Below are 20,809 nucleotides of genomic sequence, written 5' to 3' on the forward strand. Positions count from 1 at the left end.
TTTTTTTTTTTTTACATATATATATACACACACACACACACTCATATATATATATATATAAATATGTATGTGTGTATATATATATATATATATATAATGTATGTATATGTATATATATATATATATATATATATATATATATATATATATATATATATATATATACATATAAATATATACATATACATACATATATATATATATATACACACACACACACACACACACATATCTCCTCTCGACGTGCCTGTGGAATACACCACAGAGGGTAAAGATGGGGGGCAGGCAGTGATATGCTGATATACAACGATACACATTTACAATGAACAATGATGTATAACATCAAAGAAAAAAAAATCTAAATGATGTGTCTCTACAATGCTTCAAGACTACAGGATTTGGCTATGTGTAAATCTACACTGTGATTTTTAATTGCATTGCTTTAGGGGGATCTGCATAAATCTTAATGAGCAGCAGACAGCACATCTGCCAGGGCTTGTTTGATATTTCCAATTGGTTAAAATGCTCATTTATAAAACCCAATGAACAGGAAAGTGAAACTTTAGGAAAATATAAGTCTGAAACAATGTGTTTGTGCATAGCGAACTCCAAAACCCAGGAAAATCCCAGAAATATACTGTAAGATTACATGAAATAAGCATTTTCATTTGGTTTATCTCTTTTTGCTTTTAAAAGCATAGCTCTAAATATCATTAATGCCTCAAACTGACAAGAGTCAAACATTTTTTCCGTAAAAACTTTGGTCAGACATTAAGATATCATAAATAGCATTGTATCAAATTGAAGTCACATAAATAAATGCGACTCACAGGTCAAAACACAGTTGCCATTTTCTTCATTTTAGGACTACATAACTTCTCCGGACCCCACCCAGAATTCACAAATAACACATCCAAACCGTACAAAAATAAATTTCAAACTGCCACACACATATCGAGACATTAACATAAACAGTTACAATAAACTTATATATCTTCCAAGGCTTGCGCTGTTTAGTTGGTGCATTGCATTGTATATAAGATCCTGGAAAACTGTGGGAGTGAGGGGGAAAATAACAGGCCTGATCCAAAATAGAAGCCACATTGACCCAGTTTTCAATCTCTGTAGTGGTTTTTATAGCTCAGATGGATTCATTTGAAAGGTAGCAGTTGTGAAACAACCCAGGTCAATAATATGAAAGACATGCTTATATTGCTGATCAGAATGCCCGTCAAAAATAAAGTTCGCACAATTCACTCTCATACATATCGCACAAACATAGGGAAATGATACACAGAAATCCAAATCTCCACTTTGTTGGTCTTTGCTCCATTAGAGTCCCTCACTGAGCCTCTTCAAGAGCGCTCATTGAGTCCTGCTCATTCCTCCAGACCTGTAGAGGGCGATGTATCATCCAAAAAAAAAAAAAACATCAATGACATTCACGTATCAAAAGTCTTCTTCTTTTTCTGAAGGCTCCGTAAGAGTAAGGTGAGGAAAAAGTGACAAGACGACGCAGAGAGAGATCTGCGCACTTGGAATGAAAAGTCTGCAGATGTCTCAGTTTCTCTCTCTTTGCATCTTTCTCTCACAGGAAGCTGTCCTCCACCAGGTCTCCTGAGTCCAAGCACATCTCGTCCAGCAAGGTGATGTCCTCCAGAGTCTCTCCCTCACGCTTGGTCGTGGAGCTGCTAGAGCCCGTATCTATCGCGCTTTCCTCCGATGTCTGAGAGCTACAGACAAAAAGAGGACAATTCAGTCATCTGTTGTGTACGGTAAAGAAAAGCCTAGAGGTATGTGTCCATTTTGCATTGTTCCATTCTATCTGCTCTATTTTTAAAGGTCCCATGAAGTGCTTTAAAATGATGTGCACTTTTTATTTGACGTTAGATGTAATCTTAACTGAAAAATGAAGAGAGGGTGAGACAGTGTAGCTCCTCCCCCTTTATAAAACAGCCAATAGTGATTTGTTTAATCACAGCTCTTCAAATTGAGTGTTTGAGCTCAGGTGGATCAAATGAAAAGAAAATGAGAAGTGTCTTGAAGTCAGTGGGACATGTCAGATACTAAAGAGCATTTGATGGGTCAAGATTTGATGAGAACCTGTAGTATGAGGTGATGTGGAGAAAAAATAACCCATTTAGGTGGAATTGACAAACTACAAGCTTTGGATGTTTGTCACTAGCTTATAGACATCATTAAAACTAACAGACTGATACTAACATCTAAATATACAGTTAAAGTCAGAATTATTAGCCCCCTTTTAAATTTTTTTTTTCTTTTTTAAAATATTACTTAAATTATGTTTAACATAGCAAGGAAATTTTCACAGTATGTCTGATAATATTTTTTCTTCCGGAGAAAGTCTTATTTGTTTATTTAGGCTAGAACCATTTTAAGGTCAAAATCATTAGCTAATTTTAAGCTAAAATCACTTAAGCATTTTTTTTTTCCAATAGTCTACAGAACAAACCATCATTAACTTGCCTAATTATCCTAACCTGCCTAGTTGACCTAATTAACCTAGTTAAGCCTTTAAATGTCACTTTAAGCTGTATAGAAGTGTCTTGAAAAATATCTAGTCAAATATTATTTACTGTCATCATGGCAAAGATAAAATAAATCAGTTATTAGAGTTATTAAAACTATTATGTTTAGAAATTATGTTTAATGAAAAAATTTATCTCCGTTAAACAGAAATTATACATAAACAAACAAAGAAACAAAAAAAGAAATAAATAAACGGGGGCTAATAATTCTGACTTGAACTATATATATATATATATATATATATATATATATATATATATATATATATATATATATATATATATATATATATATATATATACATTTTTTTTTTTTACAATTTTTCTTTTTACTGGACCTGTAAGTATAAAGAGTACAAATGTTGTGTTTACACAGCAAAGTAAAAAAAAAAGTTTACTTAATAACATGAAAAAATAAAATATTTAATGTTACCTAGTGGAATGTTACCTAATTTTATCTAATGCTGAATATTAATATAACAAAATAAAGTTCACACTGGGTGTTTGAGTGTGCAGAGCATAAGAACAGTGTACAAGTGTATTGTGCATTATTTGGGGAAACACAAATTTGTGACCTTCACTCGCAAAAACATTCAACAAATGTCCAAAATTGAAGACAAATCTCCGCTCATTAACATAAGTGATGACTCATCACATACGTGACTCCTTTGCCCCCCTTCATACACCCCCCACTTTCCTCGTAACTTATACTCCCTATATAGACTGCATTATTTATTATTTAAAATTTGCACAATTAAAATTGAACATATCACACTACGTTGCACTAATTCATCTTGAATTGTACATACCCTATTGTATTGTATTGTATTGTATTTTAAGGTTTAACGCGGTTTTGAAAAGTCAAGGTTTTAAAATCGTTAAAATATGGTATTTGTAAGTTGTTTTTTTAAATGTGTTTTTTTACGACTTTTTTTTTTTTTTTTTTTTGGAGTTTTTTTTTTAGGGCAACAGTAAAAAAGGACCCTTCACATCACAAGCTACTGGTCAGTCCATAATCTCTTATAAACCAACATCCAGCATGCTGTAGAGCTGAACAGTGCAGTGGCTTTACTTTATATCCAAAGAAAAGAATGATATCCAAAGATGCCTTTTCAAGAAGTCAATGACTTAATTAAATTATTCATCCTGACATTTATTGTTTTAAAATATTTAAAATGTGAAAAATATACCATGTTCAATGATGAAAAAGTTGTTGTTTTTTTACTTAGACATTTAAAAAGAAGATATTTTAGAGCAGTAAATACAATACTGCGATATCGTGGAACAGTGATATTTTTACCCAAGGCCCATGCCTACCCACTGTACATATACATTTGTAATTATGTTCATTTCTATCTGCATACCTCTGATAATTAATAGCAACCTGTACATGTATTCATCTATATTAAATCTCTGTTCATAGTTAATATAACCTGTATATATGTTCATAGTATATCCATCTGTAAATATCACCATGGTTTTTCTATAATTGCACTTTATAACTTCAACCTATATCCTGCACTTGCTTCTATTGCACTCCTGCTTAGACCTAAACTGCATTTCGTTGCCTTGAAATTGTACATGTTTAATGCCAATAAAGTTAAACCTAATCTAAAGTTGAACCTAAAGTGATAGTGATCACATAGTGTGCATTTTCAAAATAAAAAAAACCCTGCCCTCATCATCATCTAACAAATCTGTTTTCCATCCACCTATTTTATGCACGTTTTGAAATATTATGCGCATTTTGAAATGACAATATGCATTTAAATTTGATATAAACTATGCTACACACAGAATGGATGGAAAATAATCTGCGTTAAAAAAAAAATTCACAAAAAGTAAGAAAAACTAAACCTAAAGTTCTTATTTTTTAATATTTAGGATTGAATACCACACAAACAAAAGTGTTGTTCCTTAATATCAGTATGTTTGAAAAATGTTCAATAAGCAAGATGTTAGTATAAGGTGACTTACATCTTCAAATATGCTCTGTTGTGCTATAAAAAACAATTCATAACAATCCACGATCAGTAACTGTATTTTTTTTACTGAACAAGTCTAATTCAGTCTATTTCAGTTGAGTTAGTAATCTAATACAGGGGCTGTGTCCAAAATCGCAGGCTGTCTTCAGTAGATCCTTTGAATAAACAATTACTTTGCAATCATTAAAAAAAGTATGACCTATATCAGGGGTGTCAAAGTCAATTGCTGGAGGGCTGGAGCCCTGCTTTAACACACCTGTAGGTATTAAACAAGCCTAAAGCACTCAAGTATTTTGATCAGGTGTGTTTAATTAGGGTTGGAACTAAACTGTGCAGAGCTGCAGCCCTCCAGGAACTGGCTTTGACAAGTGCGGTCTATATAGTATGATTATGTGCAGTTTGAATGTAATGCAATTATCTTGGTCAGCAACTTTTTCCAATTCTGACATCCTTTATTTGTCCAATACTGTTTTCACCTACTATATAGTAAGGAAGAATGCAATTTTAGATACCACCAGTCAGTTGGTTTGTTCCTCAAATGAATCGTTTGAGCTTTCCTCACTCATTTTCCACCACCTACTGGGGGTTTAAGTATATCTCTAGTTGTTTCTTTACAACAGGCCTCTGAATAGCAGACCAAAGTGAGAATGCAATGCGATTAGTGTTGTACCTGTGGCGGTTCCTTTTGCTGTAGTCTTCACTTGAAAGTGGATCGAGGTCTGGCAGAGGAATGATGTAGCCGCTGTCAGAGCTGAGTCTCTGTTCATCAAAGCCACTCTCACGGTTCTTCATTTTGCCCTGGTTCTTGTAGAGCACACCCATGTAGGCATCATCATTGTCAATGCACTGCACTCGAGTCACAGCGGGGTGATCGCTCTTCAGGAAGTCATGATTCACACGTTCATAACACTGCGTAACAAAAGAAATACATACATAATATAATGCCAATAAATAAAGTTTGGGGTCTGCATAAAAATTACACTTATTAAAGGGTTTTATATACATTTGAAGTCAGAGTTATTAGCCAACCTATATATTTTTCCCCAAAATCTGTTTTAACGGAAAGAAGATACTACTCAATAATTTTATAAATAAATTGTTTTAATAACTCAAATCTAATAACATGACAGTATATAATATTTTACTAGATATTTTTCAATCCACTTCTATACAGCTTAAAGTGACATTTAAAGGGTTAACTAGGTTAATTAGGCAAGTTAGTCTACAGAATAAATCATTGTTATACAATATCGAAAAAAATCATTGCTTAAGGGGGCTAATAATTTTGACCTTAAAATGGTGTTTAAAAATGTAAAACTGCTTTTATTCTAGCCTTTATTCTATCTTCTTAAGAAAAAATATTATCAGACATACTGTGAAAATTTCCTTGCTCTATTAAACATCCTTTAGGAAATATTTGAAAAAAATACAAATAAAATTTGATTTCAATTGTACGTAAAAAACATTAAATACAAATAACTGTCTAAATTTGTAACAATAAAATGTCGAGATATGAATGAAATGTTCCATCACTGAAACTTCATTCCATTTCTAACTTGTATTTGTTAAATAATTTTATTATACTTTAGATTATTAAACATTTCTTGTTTAAGACAGTGGTTCTTAAACGTTTTTCATCACGTACCACCTCAGCAAAAAATTGTCTCTCCAAGTACCACCATGATGACGAGACAGATTATTTCCTATTATTAGGAATATTTATTATTGTCAGCCACTTTAAACATTATAAATAGTTTGAACATTAACACTGTGCTTATAGGTCAAATAAATAAATACATAAAAAGTAAACATTTAAGATGTGCTTTTAAAAGTTAATTAAAAATGGTAGGCTACTGTATTTAAAGTAAAACGTACGATAACGTGATGAACTAAAGTAAACACTCTAAGCACACCGATGTGATCGCACGCTTCAGGGAACAGCTGGTGCCAATCACATCAGTGTAATCGTTCCAGTCAAAGGGTTAGAAGTATTAATTTTTTCTATTATTATTCAATATTCCTCAGTGTACCACCAGAAGGAATCCAGCGTACCACAGTTTGTTATTAAAGTCATTAAATAATTATTCTACTAAATATTTTTTATGTTTGGTATATAAACTATTGTTAAAAAGAATGACATTCATCTTCTGTAACTTATAATATTAGGACACATGTTAATAATCCATGTAAAATGAAATAAAATATGCGATTTTACTGTATACAACAACAAAATCAAAGCTGCATTACACTTTTATTGTTTTGACGCTTGGAAACCTTGTCTTTGTTTCATAGCAGTTCAACTGAAAGTGTAATAGAGCATGAGCGATGACAAACATATATAAAAGAGTTTCTATATAAGATTTACGTGACCAGCAATAAATTAAAGAGCATTAATCTCCAATTAGGCCTGCTCTTGTTTCTTTTAATGCATCAGATTGAAGGAAATGAGGGAGAAATTGAATCATTTTTGGCAGTTGTAAATAGCACTTCATCGCTGCCATAAACGCGGCTCAACCCTGAAGTTCTGCCCCATTTCGGCAGTCATTCTGTGGTTACTTGAAGGCTTATAGGCCCATTTGCGAACCGCATTTCCCACCACACCCCAGTTATAGGTGCTATAACAGGAGCTAGTCTTTCGCCGTGCCAAAGTGACGTTTTGAAGTACCACGTGTGGCGTCTGTTTAATAGGGCAATTATGGCTAGCTAGTGGATGCTAAGTGTATGCTTCTGGTGATTAGCACTGCTGGTTTTGCCCTGCTGGGGCGTTAGCCAGCTGGAGCGCTAGTCTGCTAATCTCTGTTAGCGGTCTGGCAGTGTTGGCAGTGATGACATACACCTAGCCAAAGGCCTCAATGCCCAGATTGACACACTGCATTTAAGCTGCAGGAAGTGGGAAGCCATTTCCACCATACTTTTATCTGAGCCATTTATTAGGGCATGACAGGCTATTATTATTATAGGTTTAATTTTACATTATAGTTTTCAATTCCAGTCTATTATTATCAAAAAGAGAGTATTATAAGATTTAATTTAGTTTCAGAACAGATTTAATTACTTTAAAATCTCACATTCAGAAAGATGTGTTTTATTTATCACTCAGATACCGTCTTCCTGTGCAATTGGGTATTTTCTTTGACAAAATACATGGCTCATGAAAGTAAAATAACATCTCATTTATTCTTATTGTTTGTTTTCATATTGGGGCATCACGGTGGCGCAGTGGGTAGCACAATCATCTCACAGCAAGAAGGTTGCTGGTTTGAGCCTCGGCTGGGTCAGGTGGCATTTCTGTGTGGAGTTTGCATGTTCTCCCCGTGTTCGCATGGACTTCCTCCGATTGCTCCGGTTTCCCCCACAGTTCAAAGACATGCGCTATAGGTTAATTGGGTAAGCTAAATTGTCTGTAGTGTATGTGTGTGAATGAGTGTTTCTGGTTTCCCAGTGTTGCAGGCATCCGCTGCATAGAACATATGCTGGATAGGTTGGCGGTTCATTCCGCTGTGGCGACCCCAGATTAATAAAGGGACTAAGCCGAAAAGAAAATGAATGAATGAATGAATGTTTTCATATTGTAGTGCATATTCATAGTTCCAGTGTGTTTTTTGTGCTAATTTCCTTTTTTCAATCTTTTTATAAACTAGATTTTATAGATTGTAGATTGGATAAATATTAGATTTGTTTTATTTTTTGAGGGGATATTACAATATTATTACAATATTATTAATTGCAAGATTATTAATAGATAACATTAATATATAATTTATATAATATTCATTGCAAAAATAATGATCAAGTATTTAATAATCTTATTTAACTCAACATTTATTAAAACTGAAAGCTGTATTATCTTTGATGGACTTCTAACATTAGCTAACAATGAGCAGTTGATTTATTTTATTAAATTGCATTAACAAAGATTAATAAAATAGATTAATGGCTGCTATCTGTAAGAAGTATAATGTAAGCTATCACCTTCATGCTGATGATACTCAGCTTTTTACGCCCATCAAAATGGGAGAAGACGCTGTTTTACAGTCCTTTTTACGTGTTTTACCATGATTAAGGAATGGTTAGCGGGTAATTTTTTACACTTTAATGAATCAAAAACTGAACTGTTAGTGTTTGGCTCTCCGGGTGTCTGTGAATCTACAATTAATCAATTAGGTTCATTTAAGCCTAAGGTCCACAGTCACGGAAAAAGGAGTTATTTTTCGACACTGAGTTACAGTTTGACAAGCAAATAAATTCAGTCATCAAAAGTGGTTTCTATCAATTAAGGAACATTGCCAAATTGAAGCCTTTTCTGTCTTTTAAGGAGTTGGAAACCATCATCAATGTTTTTATTATATCCAGATTGGACTACTGCAACTCTTTGTATTCAGGAGTTTCACAGGCTTTAATTGTACGCCTGCAGCTGGTTCAGAATGCAGCTGCTAGGTTTTTAAACTTTTCTAGTATAGCACCAGCTTTATCATTCCTTCACTGGCTCCCAGTCCAGTTTAGGATTCAATACAAGTTATTGTTATTTGTTTTTAAAGGTTTGAATGGTCTGGCACCTACTTATATTGGTGAGCTTCTTCACCGGCACACTTCATTGAGGCCAATCAGGTCGGAAAACCAGTTTCAGCTAGTTGTTCCCAAATTATGGTTAAAATCAAGAGGTGACATGGCTTTTTCTGTCACAGCCCCTCGTCTATGGAATGGTTTGCCTTTACATTTCAGATCATGCTCTTCCCTTGGTGCTTTTAAGTCTCATTTAAAAAAAAAATCACTTTCTGTCTTCTGCTTTTTAATTGAAATTAATTAATTTTAATCTGTTTTACATATTTTGTTTATAGTATAGATTTTGTATGTTGGTCGTTTTGTAAAGCACTTTGGTTAACATCTGTTGTTTTTAAATGTGCTCTATAAATAAAGCAAAGAAACAAACATAAATGATGTACAAAAAAAAAGATTTGCTTTGCCAATCACTGCATCAGCTACAACTCTGGAATCTTTCTGCATACAAATTATAACCTATTATATTTTAGTTATGATATAACCAATTACTTATAGTATTATTATCTGATACCAGTGAAAAGGAATATTGGTGGCAACAATAATTGGCAGTGGCACTGAATGTGTCTGGCCTAAAAAGTTAAAACAAAGTAGGAAAATAAGCTGTGCTTGCTTGACATTTTCATTATAAATAACATTGGTCTCTTTCTTCACTCCATGTCATTATGCATATATTCACATATTGAAATGATCAGAAAACTGAACTAAAAACCACAAAAACTAAGCAGACACTCAGCTATGATCCAACAGTCAATCAATGGCTTAGTGTGTGATAAAACTGAGAAATAAGAGTCTTGAAATGCCATGCTGATGTTTCAGACTCACCCTTTTAAATCCTGAGGGCAGCAGAGATGCCACCGTATCACTCAGACTGTGGAAAGATGGTCTCTTCTCCGGTTCACTGTTCCAGCACTTCATCATAAGCTCATAGCTGTACACAGACAAACAACAACAGGGCGGTCAGAGATGTGCAGCAGCCGGAGACAAGAACAGCAGAAAAACAGAGAATATGCACGTACACATCACCGGATGCATGTTCAGGTTTGGTCATTCGGTATCCACTCTTGATCTTGTTGTAGAAGCTGGAATCCACAACCATGCCTGGATAAGGCGTCCCTCCTACAGAAACAACAACAACAGATGATATATGTGAGACTGTGTTTTTATAAACTACAAAAATATTTTGGAAATTACTGTTTCCATCAGATTTTTAACAGTAAAATTCTGGTAACCATAGCTGCCACCTTAATATACACTGTAAAAAATGTTATAATTAATATTTTAGTCACCGAACATCTTTATAAATAGTAAAATAATACATTTAAATTCTTATGAATTATTGCATTTAAAAAAACTGCAAAAAAAAACCCTACAAAAATACAAAAAACTACAAAATAAAACTACAAAATAAAACTACAAAAACCCTACAAAAAAACTACAAAATAAAACTACAAAATTAAACAAAAAACTACAAAAAAACCTACAAAATAAGACTACAAAATAAACTACAAAAAAACTACAAAATAAAACTACAAAAAACCCTACAAAAACCCTACAAAAAACTACAAAATTAAACTACAAATTTAAACTAAAAAAACTACAAAAAACCTACAAAATAAAACTACAAAAAACCTACAAAATATAACTACAAAAACTACAAAAGCCTACAAAATAAAACTACAAAAAATTCAAAATAAAACTACAAAATACTACAAAATAAAACTACAAAAAGCCTACAAAATAAAACTACAAAAAACCTACAAAATATAACTACAAAAACTACAAAAGCCTACAAAATAAAACTACAAAAAATTCTAAATAAAACTACAAAATACTACAAAATAAAACTACAAAAAGCCTACAAAATAAAACTACAAAAAACCTACAAAATATAACTACAAAAACTACAAAAGCCTACAAAATAAAACTACAAAAAATTCAAAATAAAACTACAAAATACTACAAAATAAAACTACAAAAAGCCTACAAAATAAAACTACAAAAAACCTACAAAATATAACTACAAAAACTACAAAAGCCTACAAAATAAAACTACAAAAAATTCAAAATAAAACTACAAAATACTACAAAATAAAACTACAAAAAGCCTACAAAATAAAACTACAAAAAACCTACAAAATATAACTACAAAAACTACAAAAGCCTACAAAATAAAACTACAAAAAATTCAAAATAAAACTACAAAATACTACAAAATAAAACTACAAAAAGCCTACAAAATAAAACTACAAAAAACCTACAAAATATAACTACAAAAACTACAAAAGCCTACAAAATAAAACTACAAAAAATTCAAAATAAAACTACAAAATACTACAAAATAAAACTACAAAAAGCCTACAAAATAAAACTACAAAAAACCTACAAAATATAACTACAAAAACTACAAAAGCCTACAAAATAAAACTACAAAAAATTCAAAATAAAACTACAAAATACTACAAAATAAAACTACAAAAAGCCTACAAAATAAAACTACAAAAAGGAACAAAAAAATACAAAATAAAATGACAAGAAACTACAAAAATTAGAAAAAATAAAATTACAAAAAACTACAAAATAAAGCTACAAAAAACTACAAAATAAAACCACAAAAAACTATATATATATATATATATATATATATATATATATATATATATATATATATATATATATATATATCACAGAACTTACTGGGTTTTTTACAGTGTAAGGATATATGGTATTAAGTAATAGTTTTATTACCCTATTCACCTAAAGTATCTTGCCTTAAGAAATATATGGTGATTTGAAACATACCGAGAGAGAAGATCTCCCATAATAAGATGCCAAAGGACCAGACATCACTCAGCGTAGTGTACAGATTATCAAATATACTCTCAGGCGCCATCCACTTCACAGGAAGAAACGTCTGTGTGTCAGAGACAGAGGAAACAACAATCGTTATGGTGCTTTTTCCAAAGAAGGACAAGTAAAGTACTGAAAATATACATAATCTAAGACGAGTAATCAGAAACACCAGATTTGGACTAAGACTAGCACTCACGCTTCCTTTGGAGACATAGTTGTTATCATGCATGATGTCTCGGGCCAGGCCAAAGTCACAGATCTTCACTATCTTGCCTTGAGACAGCAGGACATTTCGTGCAGCCAAGTCTCGGTGTACACACTGAGAGGAACAGACAGAAAAACACACACTCAGAAAGAGGTTTGGCACTGTGAGATATGGTTCAGCTTCAGTAAGTTGTGGTATATAGACAAAATATATGCTTATTTGTAATGTATGTGTTTTGTATCTTTGTGTTTTTATGTTGTTTATCCTTATTTCCCCATGAAATGTTCAAAGTAATATACCATTATCAAATCAAAATCAGCAATTAGTTTCTTTAAATCTTTATACTGTATATTGATATTATAATTTCTATCATTTAGTACTGACAGGTTTTAATACCATGCTAATTACAGCGGAAAAAAGATGAACAATACTTCAAATATTTTAGTCTATGAATGCCACACATATATTTACAGATTTAATAATGACAATTTTTATTTTATTTTGAATTTAATGTTAATAGCTTAATTAAATACTGTAATTTTAGTGTATTAAATGTATACTAATTTATACAACATTTGTCAACGGTTCTTGAATCTGATTGGCTGATAGCCATGCAATATTCTGCAAATAACAGTACTCATACCACCTCTTCACCCTTGTGTATTACTCCGCCCACATACAGCGACAAGCAGAGGACACTCTACAGTTTGACAAATATTGCTGCTGTTGGGCAACAATGTATTTTTAAGGCTTTTTTAGGTGAGAATATAGTTGTTTAGATTGCAAATATGCAGTTTATTTATAAAGGATAGTGCCTTTTTTAAAATATTTATAATTTTGGAGCATCAGACTCAGTGCATCGGCCACCATCAGCCTGTCTGAGCAGACCAAAGAAAGTGACAGTTGACAGATGAAAGTGTCAGTGCCACAAGATGGTGACAGAGACCGCATAATAAGTCCTTAGTGGTGAAAAACAGCATTTTCTTACAATAAGTTTCAAACTACAGCTGAACAAATCATTATAAATTAGGTAAGTGACATTCTAAGTCGATCTCTCTCTTTTGTATTTTGTGCTGTATTTATACCAGAAAAACCGGTAGTGTTTGCTTTGCTCTGGCTTTTTCGGGGTTAATTATTGTGATAGCCCGATTGCAACAGAGAAATACTGGGAAATCTCTGTAGACTTAATTAATTCCATTCAACCTTATAATCTTAAAATATGAGCAAAAATGACCTGTTTTGTCATTACTTTAGATATTGACATATCTGTGAGACATTATGCTAGTGAATAATTCAAATACTAGCTCTAATGTGACATTTGTGAAGTAGCAGTGGTTTCTGCTGTTCTGACTATAAGCTGCAGATGTGAATGAGTGGCGGAAGAAAGTAGTTCCCTATGCAAAAGAGTTATTGAGACTCTCCGTGTTTGATTTTCTTTTTTATATACACGATTATACCATCAAACTTGTATAAATGCAATATTACACGATTACCAGTGCAATAAGGCTGTATATTGGCACTGGTGGGACACTAAGGCACTCAGCCTGCAGCCTCGAGCCAATGCCGATATACAGCCATATGATATGAATATCCCTCATGTGATATTGCTCATTTATATTATTATTATTATTATTATTTACAAAATTCATATTTCTAAGATTTATGTATTATTTTCTGTTATATTTAACATGTATCTAGTTAACTAAGAATCAAAGAACTAAGTGTTTAAGTCTCCCTGATGCAGCTGCCGATTTATGCGCTGTTCCTCCTCCTCATCTTCAAGGGTGGTCTAGAATGCCTTTTTCATTTGTAAGACGAGATTTGGGAAAATCTCTGTTACTAGATTTTAAACAAACGATGTCTAATTAACATTTGCTTGACAGCATTTTCAATTATTGACCTCTCTTTCATAGCTTTCAGTTAACCAGGGGATTTCTGCAAACCCTCAGTCCGATGTATTTTAACTATACAGCCACAGCACACACATACAGCCACTTTCTCAAATATAGAAACCTGCCATCAAATCACCTCCTCCGCAAAGACATCCAGAACCGCTTTAATGTTACGCCTCAATGTTATGTCTAAACTGCAGGCATAAGCGAGATCAAAAGCAAATGTTTACCAAATAAACCAACAGTTATCCCACTGAAACAGGATTTAGCTTACATTCTTAGAGGCCAAAAACTCCATCCCTCGAGCTACTTGATAGGTGAAACTGAGGAGGTCCATCGTGGTCAGGCCTTCAGCGCTGTCATCTGATAGAAGACTCTCGGCTTCATCTGTTCATCACACAAACAAATAAAGTTAAAACAGCACGGATAAAGCAATTTGTGTGTCTATTCTGGCTTAAAGGACTCATGAACAGTCTTTTTTGAATGTTGTACCATTCTCTGATATCCATGTATAATGTTATCAAGGTTTTTGCATTAAAAGATAATAATTTAGAAGTAATAGGCTGTTTTATGTGTTTTTTTACCTCTTTTGTTGAAATATACCATCTGAATAGGCATTGCAGATAGTGATTGGCTGAGTTTTGAATATTTAACATTTCTAACGCTTTGCTTTTGAAATTAGGTTCTAGGACAAACTTTTTAGTTTGAAGGGCCAAAAACCAAATATCATTGAGAGCCTCTAACTATTTTACAATAAAGTTGCCGTGGGTAATTTCCTAAGTAATTTCATAATATTGATAAATAGAAAACATTACTTTGAATTGTATTAACTAATGCAGTATAACTTTTTTAATTATAACTTATAGCAATTAGGGATGCACGATATATCGGCGGCCGTACCGTTATCGGCCAAGAAATACTTTTTTTTTTTAATTATCATTATCAGTCCAATGTCAAAATTAGGTCTATATCTTTAAATGATATAGTACGTAATTGTATAGAACTGCCTGCCTCGCGCATGCGTGGGCGGAACTTGTTCAGACTTGTCCAGTGCACTGTAATGGAGCTTACCTCACATTGTTTATTTCTTCAAAGTCCGTCCTTTCTTTGTGCTGTATTGCAGTGCGTTATTTACTCTTTACGTAAGTATATACTCCTTATCATTGTAGCTATGTTTGATAGAGTGTCATCGTGTATTTTGCTTTAAATCGCCTCAGGAAAAATATTACATGTGTAAACCTGATAGCAGCACACGTGCTAAACAACTCGTTGGGTTGTTTGCAATATAATATAATTATTTGTTATTATCAACCATGCCTACCATGTGTTGTTGGTGTAAGATTGTATTCAGTTTGATTGGAATATTTATAATGATTATAACGAGCGCACACATTTATAACAGTGTGCCTTTGCCTTGATTTGCTCACCAAAGTTGCATTGTCTTCTATGCATCTGATTAACTAATCTGATTAATTCAAACCATCAAAATTTAATCATTTACTTTCAGTTCATTTACTTTCAGTTTACTTTGCAGCTGAAGAATAAAACAAACAAAAAAGGTTACATACAATCTCTAAACCATCCCTATCATTCTCCCTCTCTTCTCAGATGGCATGGTGGCCCAAATCAAAGGTTACCATGGGCCAACTTTGGCAAGCGGGCCCTAGTCTGCGCATCTCTGTTCCAAATCAATAGTGAACATGTAATAAAGTGTTATGTGCCCTTGTGTGTTGCAACAATACTGTCATATCCAATATAATCGACAAACTAACTATATTTTAATTACAGTACTTCTGAAAATCCATTAATTAATTACGTAAATAAGTGGACAGAGCTAAATAGTCAGTGATGTAAAAGCAGGCGCTGATCTTTTTTTGTGGAGGCAGAGTTTAGACACTATTGTGTAATAAAATGTCAAGTTCCTCAACTTGTTGTTTTGGAAGGTTGACTTCTATTCAGGCTATTTTTAGACTAACAAGAAAGTGTTTTGATTTCTAAAACTTAAAGAATGTTTCTATAGTAAAGTGACCTCTTATACTGTATGTCAAGATAATTTTAATCTCTCAGTTCATAACCCTGTTAAAGGGATAGATCACCCCAAAAATGAGAATGTACTCACTATTTACTCACACTTTAGTGGGCATAAAGCTTTATGAGTTGTTCTGTTGAACACAAAAGAAGATATTTTGAAGAAAGCTGCAAATCTGTAACCATTCACATCTGAAATCGAAGTCGATGGTTAAAAGTTTTTAGCTTTGTTCAATAAAAGAAAGAATCTCAAATAGGTTTTGAGTAAGCGAAAGAAAAGCAAATGATGACAGAATTTTACATTTTGGTTGAACTATCACTTTAAATATTGTGATATTGTTAAATATTTACTTTTATATTGCGAGTCTCAAATGTCCTCGCAAGGATAGTAAAACCTGACATGATTTAGCATTTTTGGCCAGCTGTCCTCACTTGGGTCATAATTTATTAAAACTACTACGAGGGGTTTATTTGAAAAAGTACCAATATGTCAATATAAAAACAATAAAAGTTCAAGGCATCCCCACTAAGATTGCTGTATGAGTACATAAAATCAGAGGAATGGCAGGCAGATGTATGCATTAAGACATGTGCTACAATTATCCTTTGTAATTGTAGGGTGCACAGACTGCAGTAACATGGGTGGACCGCTCTGCTATCACTAGCTAAACATCAGTTTGTGTGTGTGCGCACGTTTGTGTGTCTCGACTACCAGTCAAGCCAAACCAGACCACAGCATGCCAGACCGACCGGAGTACGTGCAGTAAAGGAGGGACAGACCGAAAAATAAAATGCAGAAGGGAAAAAATCTGAAGGATTAAGAATGAGAAAACAGAGCAGGAAAGGCAAAGAGGTGGAGATGTGATTTATACTTAAAGGAAGAGTCCATCCAAAAATATTTATTCACTCTGATAGTTCCAAACCTGTATGACTTTCGTTTTTTTTACAAGAGTTTTTCATGCTCTTTTCAATGCAGTTACAATGAACTAAGGTTTTCAAACTTCAAACTTCGGATGTAAAAATCGGCATGAGGTAGAATTTAAAAGCACAATATGACTATGTTCAAAGTGTGCAGAACAGACTACTGTTAAAGATGCAGCTCATGGATGAAATTTGCTTTAGATGTGTGATTTGGAAACAATTATTAGACACTTTTTAATAAGTCATCTGACCGGACATTATTATAAGTAAAATCAGCAGAGATGGCAAAAGTACACTCATCCTATAATCAAGTAGAAGTACAGATACTCATGTTTAAAATGACTCTGGTAACTACACTTTTTTACTCAAGTAATAAAGTAAAGTAATATGGGCTCAGACATGCACTTAAGCAAAAAGTAGCAATTACTACTTCCTATTTTAGTCTCATGCTGGTAACTGGACATCATATGAACACTCAGCATATAGAATTAAGTACATTTATTTTCCAGTGAAAATGTGAACATGCTAACCTTAGAAATATATCTACTGTAGTTAGTTACTGTAACTTAATGACCATTTACTAAATATGTAGCCTTAGCAAACACATGTACTGAAATGTACAGTTAATAAATAGCAAAATTAATTTACACTAACATTGCTAAAGAACATAGAAAATAATAATTATTATTATTATAATAATAACTATTATTATGCCATTATTATAATAATAACTTTTATTATGCCATTATTATAATAATAACTATTATTACAGAAAGCATTGAATTGACTTGCTGATAACTGATATGTTGATGATAAGAAAGTGATAACAATAAAACATCGAAGCACTTTGGTCAGACCAATTTAAACGTTGCTGTAAGTTTGTTTTTAAGGAGAAAAGAAAAAAAAACTTAACAAATCTGAATGTTCTCATAATATTAATAATGCAAATTTAAACAAGTAAAAACTAAAGCAAAGCACCTGATTTAACAATATAAGTAGCAACCACAGATATTTGTATAATAATGTATTGAGTAAAATATTAAAAAATCTAAAAAAATTTATTTAATTAATAAATAATTACTGTAATGATGTATTTTTACTTCATTACCTCCCATCTCTCATTTTTATTCTGAGTATATTTTCTTATTTAAATTGTCATGCTTTACATAGTCTAATATTGTTATTGTGTAGTGTGCTACTACCTAAATATATTGTGTTAATTGTAATACAGTAATTGATGTATATTTGACAGGATTTTGATTTGATTTGACTGCTAAAGTTACTCTTTATTACGTTTACAGTGTTTGTGTCTATTTTTAAAGTTTTGGTCTCATTTATTGTAAATAAATGAAAAAGAGCAACCAGTACATTCTTTAAAATATCTGCTTCTGTGTTTTATAAAAAAAAAGGAAAGTCATGTCATTTTGGAACAACGTGATATTGAGCAGATTATGTCAAAATAGAGATTTTAGCATGATCTATCATTATAAGAGGGCTGTTGCTTTCTCACCACTGAATTGTCTGTGAGAGGGAGGATGGTCGTAGTCTGATCTCTGGATGGGAGAGTATTTTGAGGCTTCATTCATTTCCAGCATGGGGACGTACTGCATGGTGTCTGCCTGCTTCATGTCCATATAATCACCTTTCCCCTCGAAAGACAGGATGACATAGCTGCACACACACACACAAGCACAGAAATAATAAGTCAGGGGAGAATGCTAGACTCTAGCCAAAGAAAACACTCACACTATCTGTACTATTGGTCAGGCTGATGAATGACTGGGCCGTTTAGCAATAGGACATCCGCATATTCTCATCAGTAAGTGAATGTCCAGATCTAGATCAACAATTTTTGTGCTTTAGTTTGAAATGTACACCATGTAAAATCCAGAGTATTCTCTGAAAGAAGTGTCACAGTTATAAGTTATTGTTACCTACAGTACAAGTATTAAAATTGCTTTCATTAGGTCCATCCACTCCCATTAAACAATTAGAGTGGTGCAATAAAACATTTGTTCCCAAAAGACATCAATATTTGTATAGAACTTGTAATATATTGTTTCTGTACATATAGACTAAATATTTTATATATTTTATCATGATATTTAATTTAATTGTGTCATCTCAATTGCTTTATGTGTTTGCAGATTGCAGATCTTTGTCTGCTTTTCAGATAATTGCTTAATGTGATTAACCTCCTAGAACTTGATTGTCCACATGAGTTTCACATGAGTGCAGACAGCACATTTTAGCGCTTCAGTGGCTATTTAAAATACTTTAAATGTTTTATATTTTGTTACAGACATACAGTGTCATCCTGCAACTGTTTTGCAACATATGAAATGTCCCAAACACTATTTTTAACTGCCCAAAATGGGCGAAAATTTGTTTTTTACTCTAGTCAAAGCAAGTAAAAAAATTCAGGAAAAAGTGTTTTATGTAAATTTGGTCCACAAGTCCACATATATGGACATCATTTTTCTCTAAAAGTACATCGTATCAAAAGATAATACTTAGGTTTTTATTCTAATCAGGTTCCAATAAGCCCAAATAGCAAAGAGAAATAAAAAATGCAAAACACCTTGGGCCTTAAGAGGTTATATCAGCTGATTGGTTTGGCCTAAAGCATATGAATATATGGAAAAAAATGGAAAGATTTGTGGTACTGAAAAAGTTACACTTACAATAATGGATTTTGTTTGCTGCCTATTTTTTTTTTTTATTAGACGACAAAATGATTGCTTTAGAGGTATGATTTTCTTACATCTAGAATCCAACAGGTTAAAATGGGAGGTTTTATTTCAGATAAAATGTGTACTTCAGTTGGAGCTCCCCAGGGTTACAATGTAAAATGTAATGTGTATTTATATAGCGCATTTATTGTGTATGGCCATACACCCAAAGCTCTTCACAATCATGTGGGGGGTGTCTACACAACTATTAGTGTGTAACATCCACTTGGATGATGCGACGGCAGCCACAGGATAACAGCGCCAGTGCGCTCACCACACACCAGCTATAGGTGGAGTGGAGAGACAGTGAGACAGCCAATTTGGTGGATGGGGCCAATTCGATGGTTAAGGGCCGAAGGAGGGAATTTGGCCAGGACACCGGGGTTATACCCCTACTCTTTACGAATTTTTAACAACCACAGAGAGTCAGGGCCTCGGTTTAACGTCTCATCTGAACTGACTGTATAAGCAACAACCTTCAACAGAGAATGTCCTTTTTAAAGAAACTCATGTCTTTTAATGTTGACAAACATTGTTGATCATGTTTTATAGTGCCTTTATCGAAAGTATTGCAACATTTTGTGTAATCTGTTGGTATGGAAATGCTTCTGAGGTCTTGAAGAGGTCAATAGGGAAGGTGGTAACAACAGCCAGTAAGTTGTTGGGAATAAAACTAAAGAGCATTGATAGTATATACAAAGAAAGAGTGCTAAATAAGGCTATCATGATTGTCAATGATGAGAGACATCCTTTATCAAACACCATCCAATTGTTACCATCAGGTCGTCGATATTATGTTCCCAGGTGTGTAAGATATAGGAAAATTCAAGAGTTCACACTTAGATATTGTTTGACAACTGTTAGCAGGTTTGGCATGCTGTCCCGGGAGAGAACCCTGAGCTCGGAGATAGGTGAGCCCAGGGCTCCCGCCTGGTCCATAGAGCATATGCGGGGAGTACGAGATCAGGTGGTTCTCGAGAGCTCCCCGTGTTAAGAGGTAGAAAGGAGGAGGAGATGGGGTGGATGGGGGGTTTCTTCGAAAAACGAAGATAAGAGAGTAGTTCTAGCTAGGCCACTTATAGTGAGT

General features: G+C 33.2%; 1 protein-coding gene across 2 annotated transcripts in view; it reads right to left on the reverse strand.

Annotated features, from left to right (window-relative positions):
* Nucleotides 1-212: 212 nt before the first annotated feature.
* The window catches only part of pdgfra (platelet-derived growth factor receptor, alpha polypeptide), a 42,789-nt gene continuing 22,192 nt past the window's right edge, over nt 213-20,809 (reverse strand). For both annotated transcript variants that reach the window (XM_056480869.1, XM_056480870.1), the window contains exons 22-29: nt 18,501-18,661; nt 14,316-14,428; nt 12,141-12,263; nt 11,894-12,005; nt 10,111-10,210; nt 9,917-10,022; nt 5,205-5,443; nt 213-1,733 (exon numbers count right to left, since the gene is read on the reverse strand). In XM_056480869.1, coding sequence (XP_056336844.1) covers nt 1,589-1,733; nt 5,205-5,443; nt 9,917-10,022; nt 10,111-10,210; nt 11,894-12,005; nt 12,141-12,263; nt 14,316-14,428; nt 18,501-18,661 — 1,099 coding nt within the window. In that variant the 3' untranslated portion in view covers nt 213-1,588. The remainder of the gene's footprint in view (nt 1,734-5,204; nt 5,444-9,916; nt 10,023-10,110; nt 10,211-11,893; nt 12,006-12,140; nt 12,264-14,315; nt 14,429-18,500; nt 18,662-20,809) is intronic.

This window comes from Danio aesculapii, chromosome 20, assembly GCF_903798145.1.
Source record: "Danio aesculapii chromosome 20, fDanAes4.1, whole genome shotgun sequence".
Taxonomy (NCBI): domain Eukaryota; kingdom Metazoa; phylum Chordata; class Actinopteri; order Cypriniformes; family Danionidae; genus Danio; species Danio aesculapii.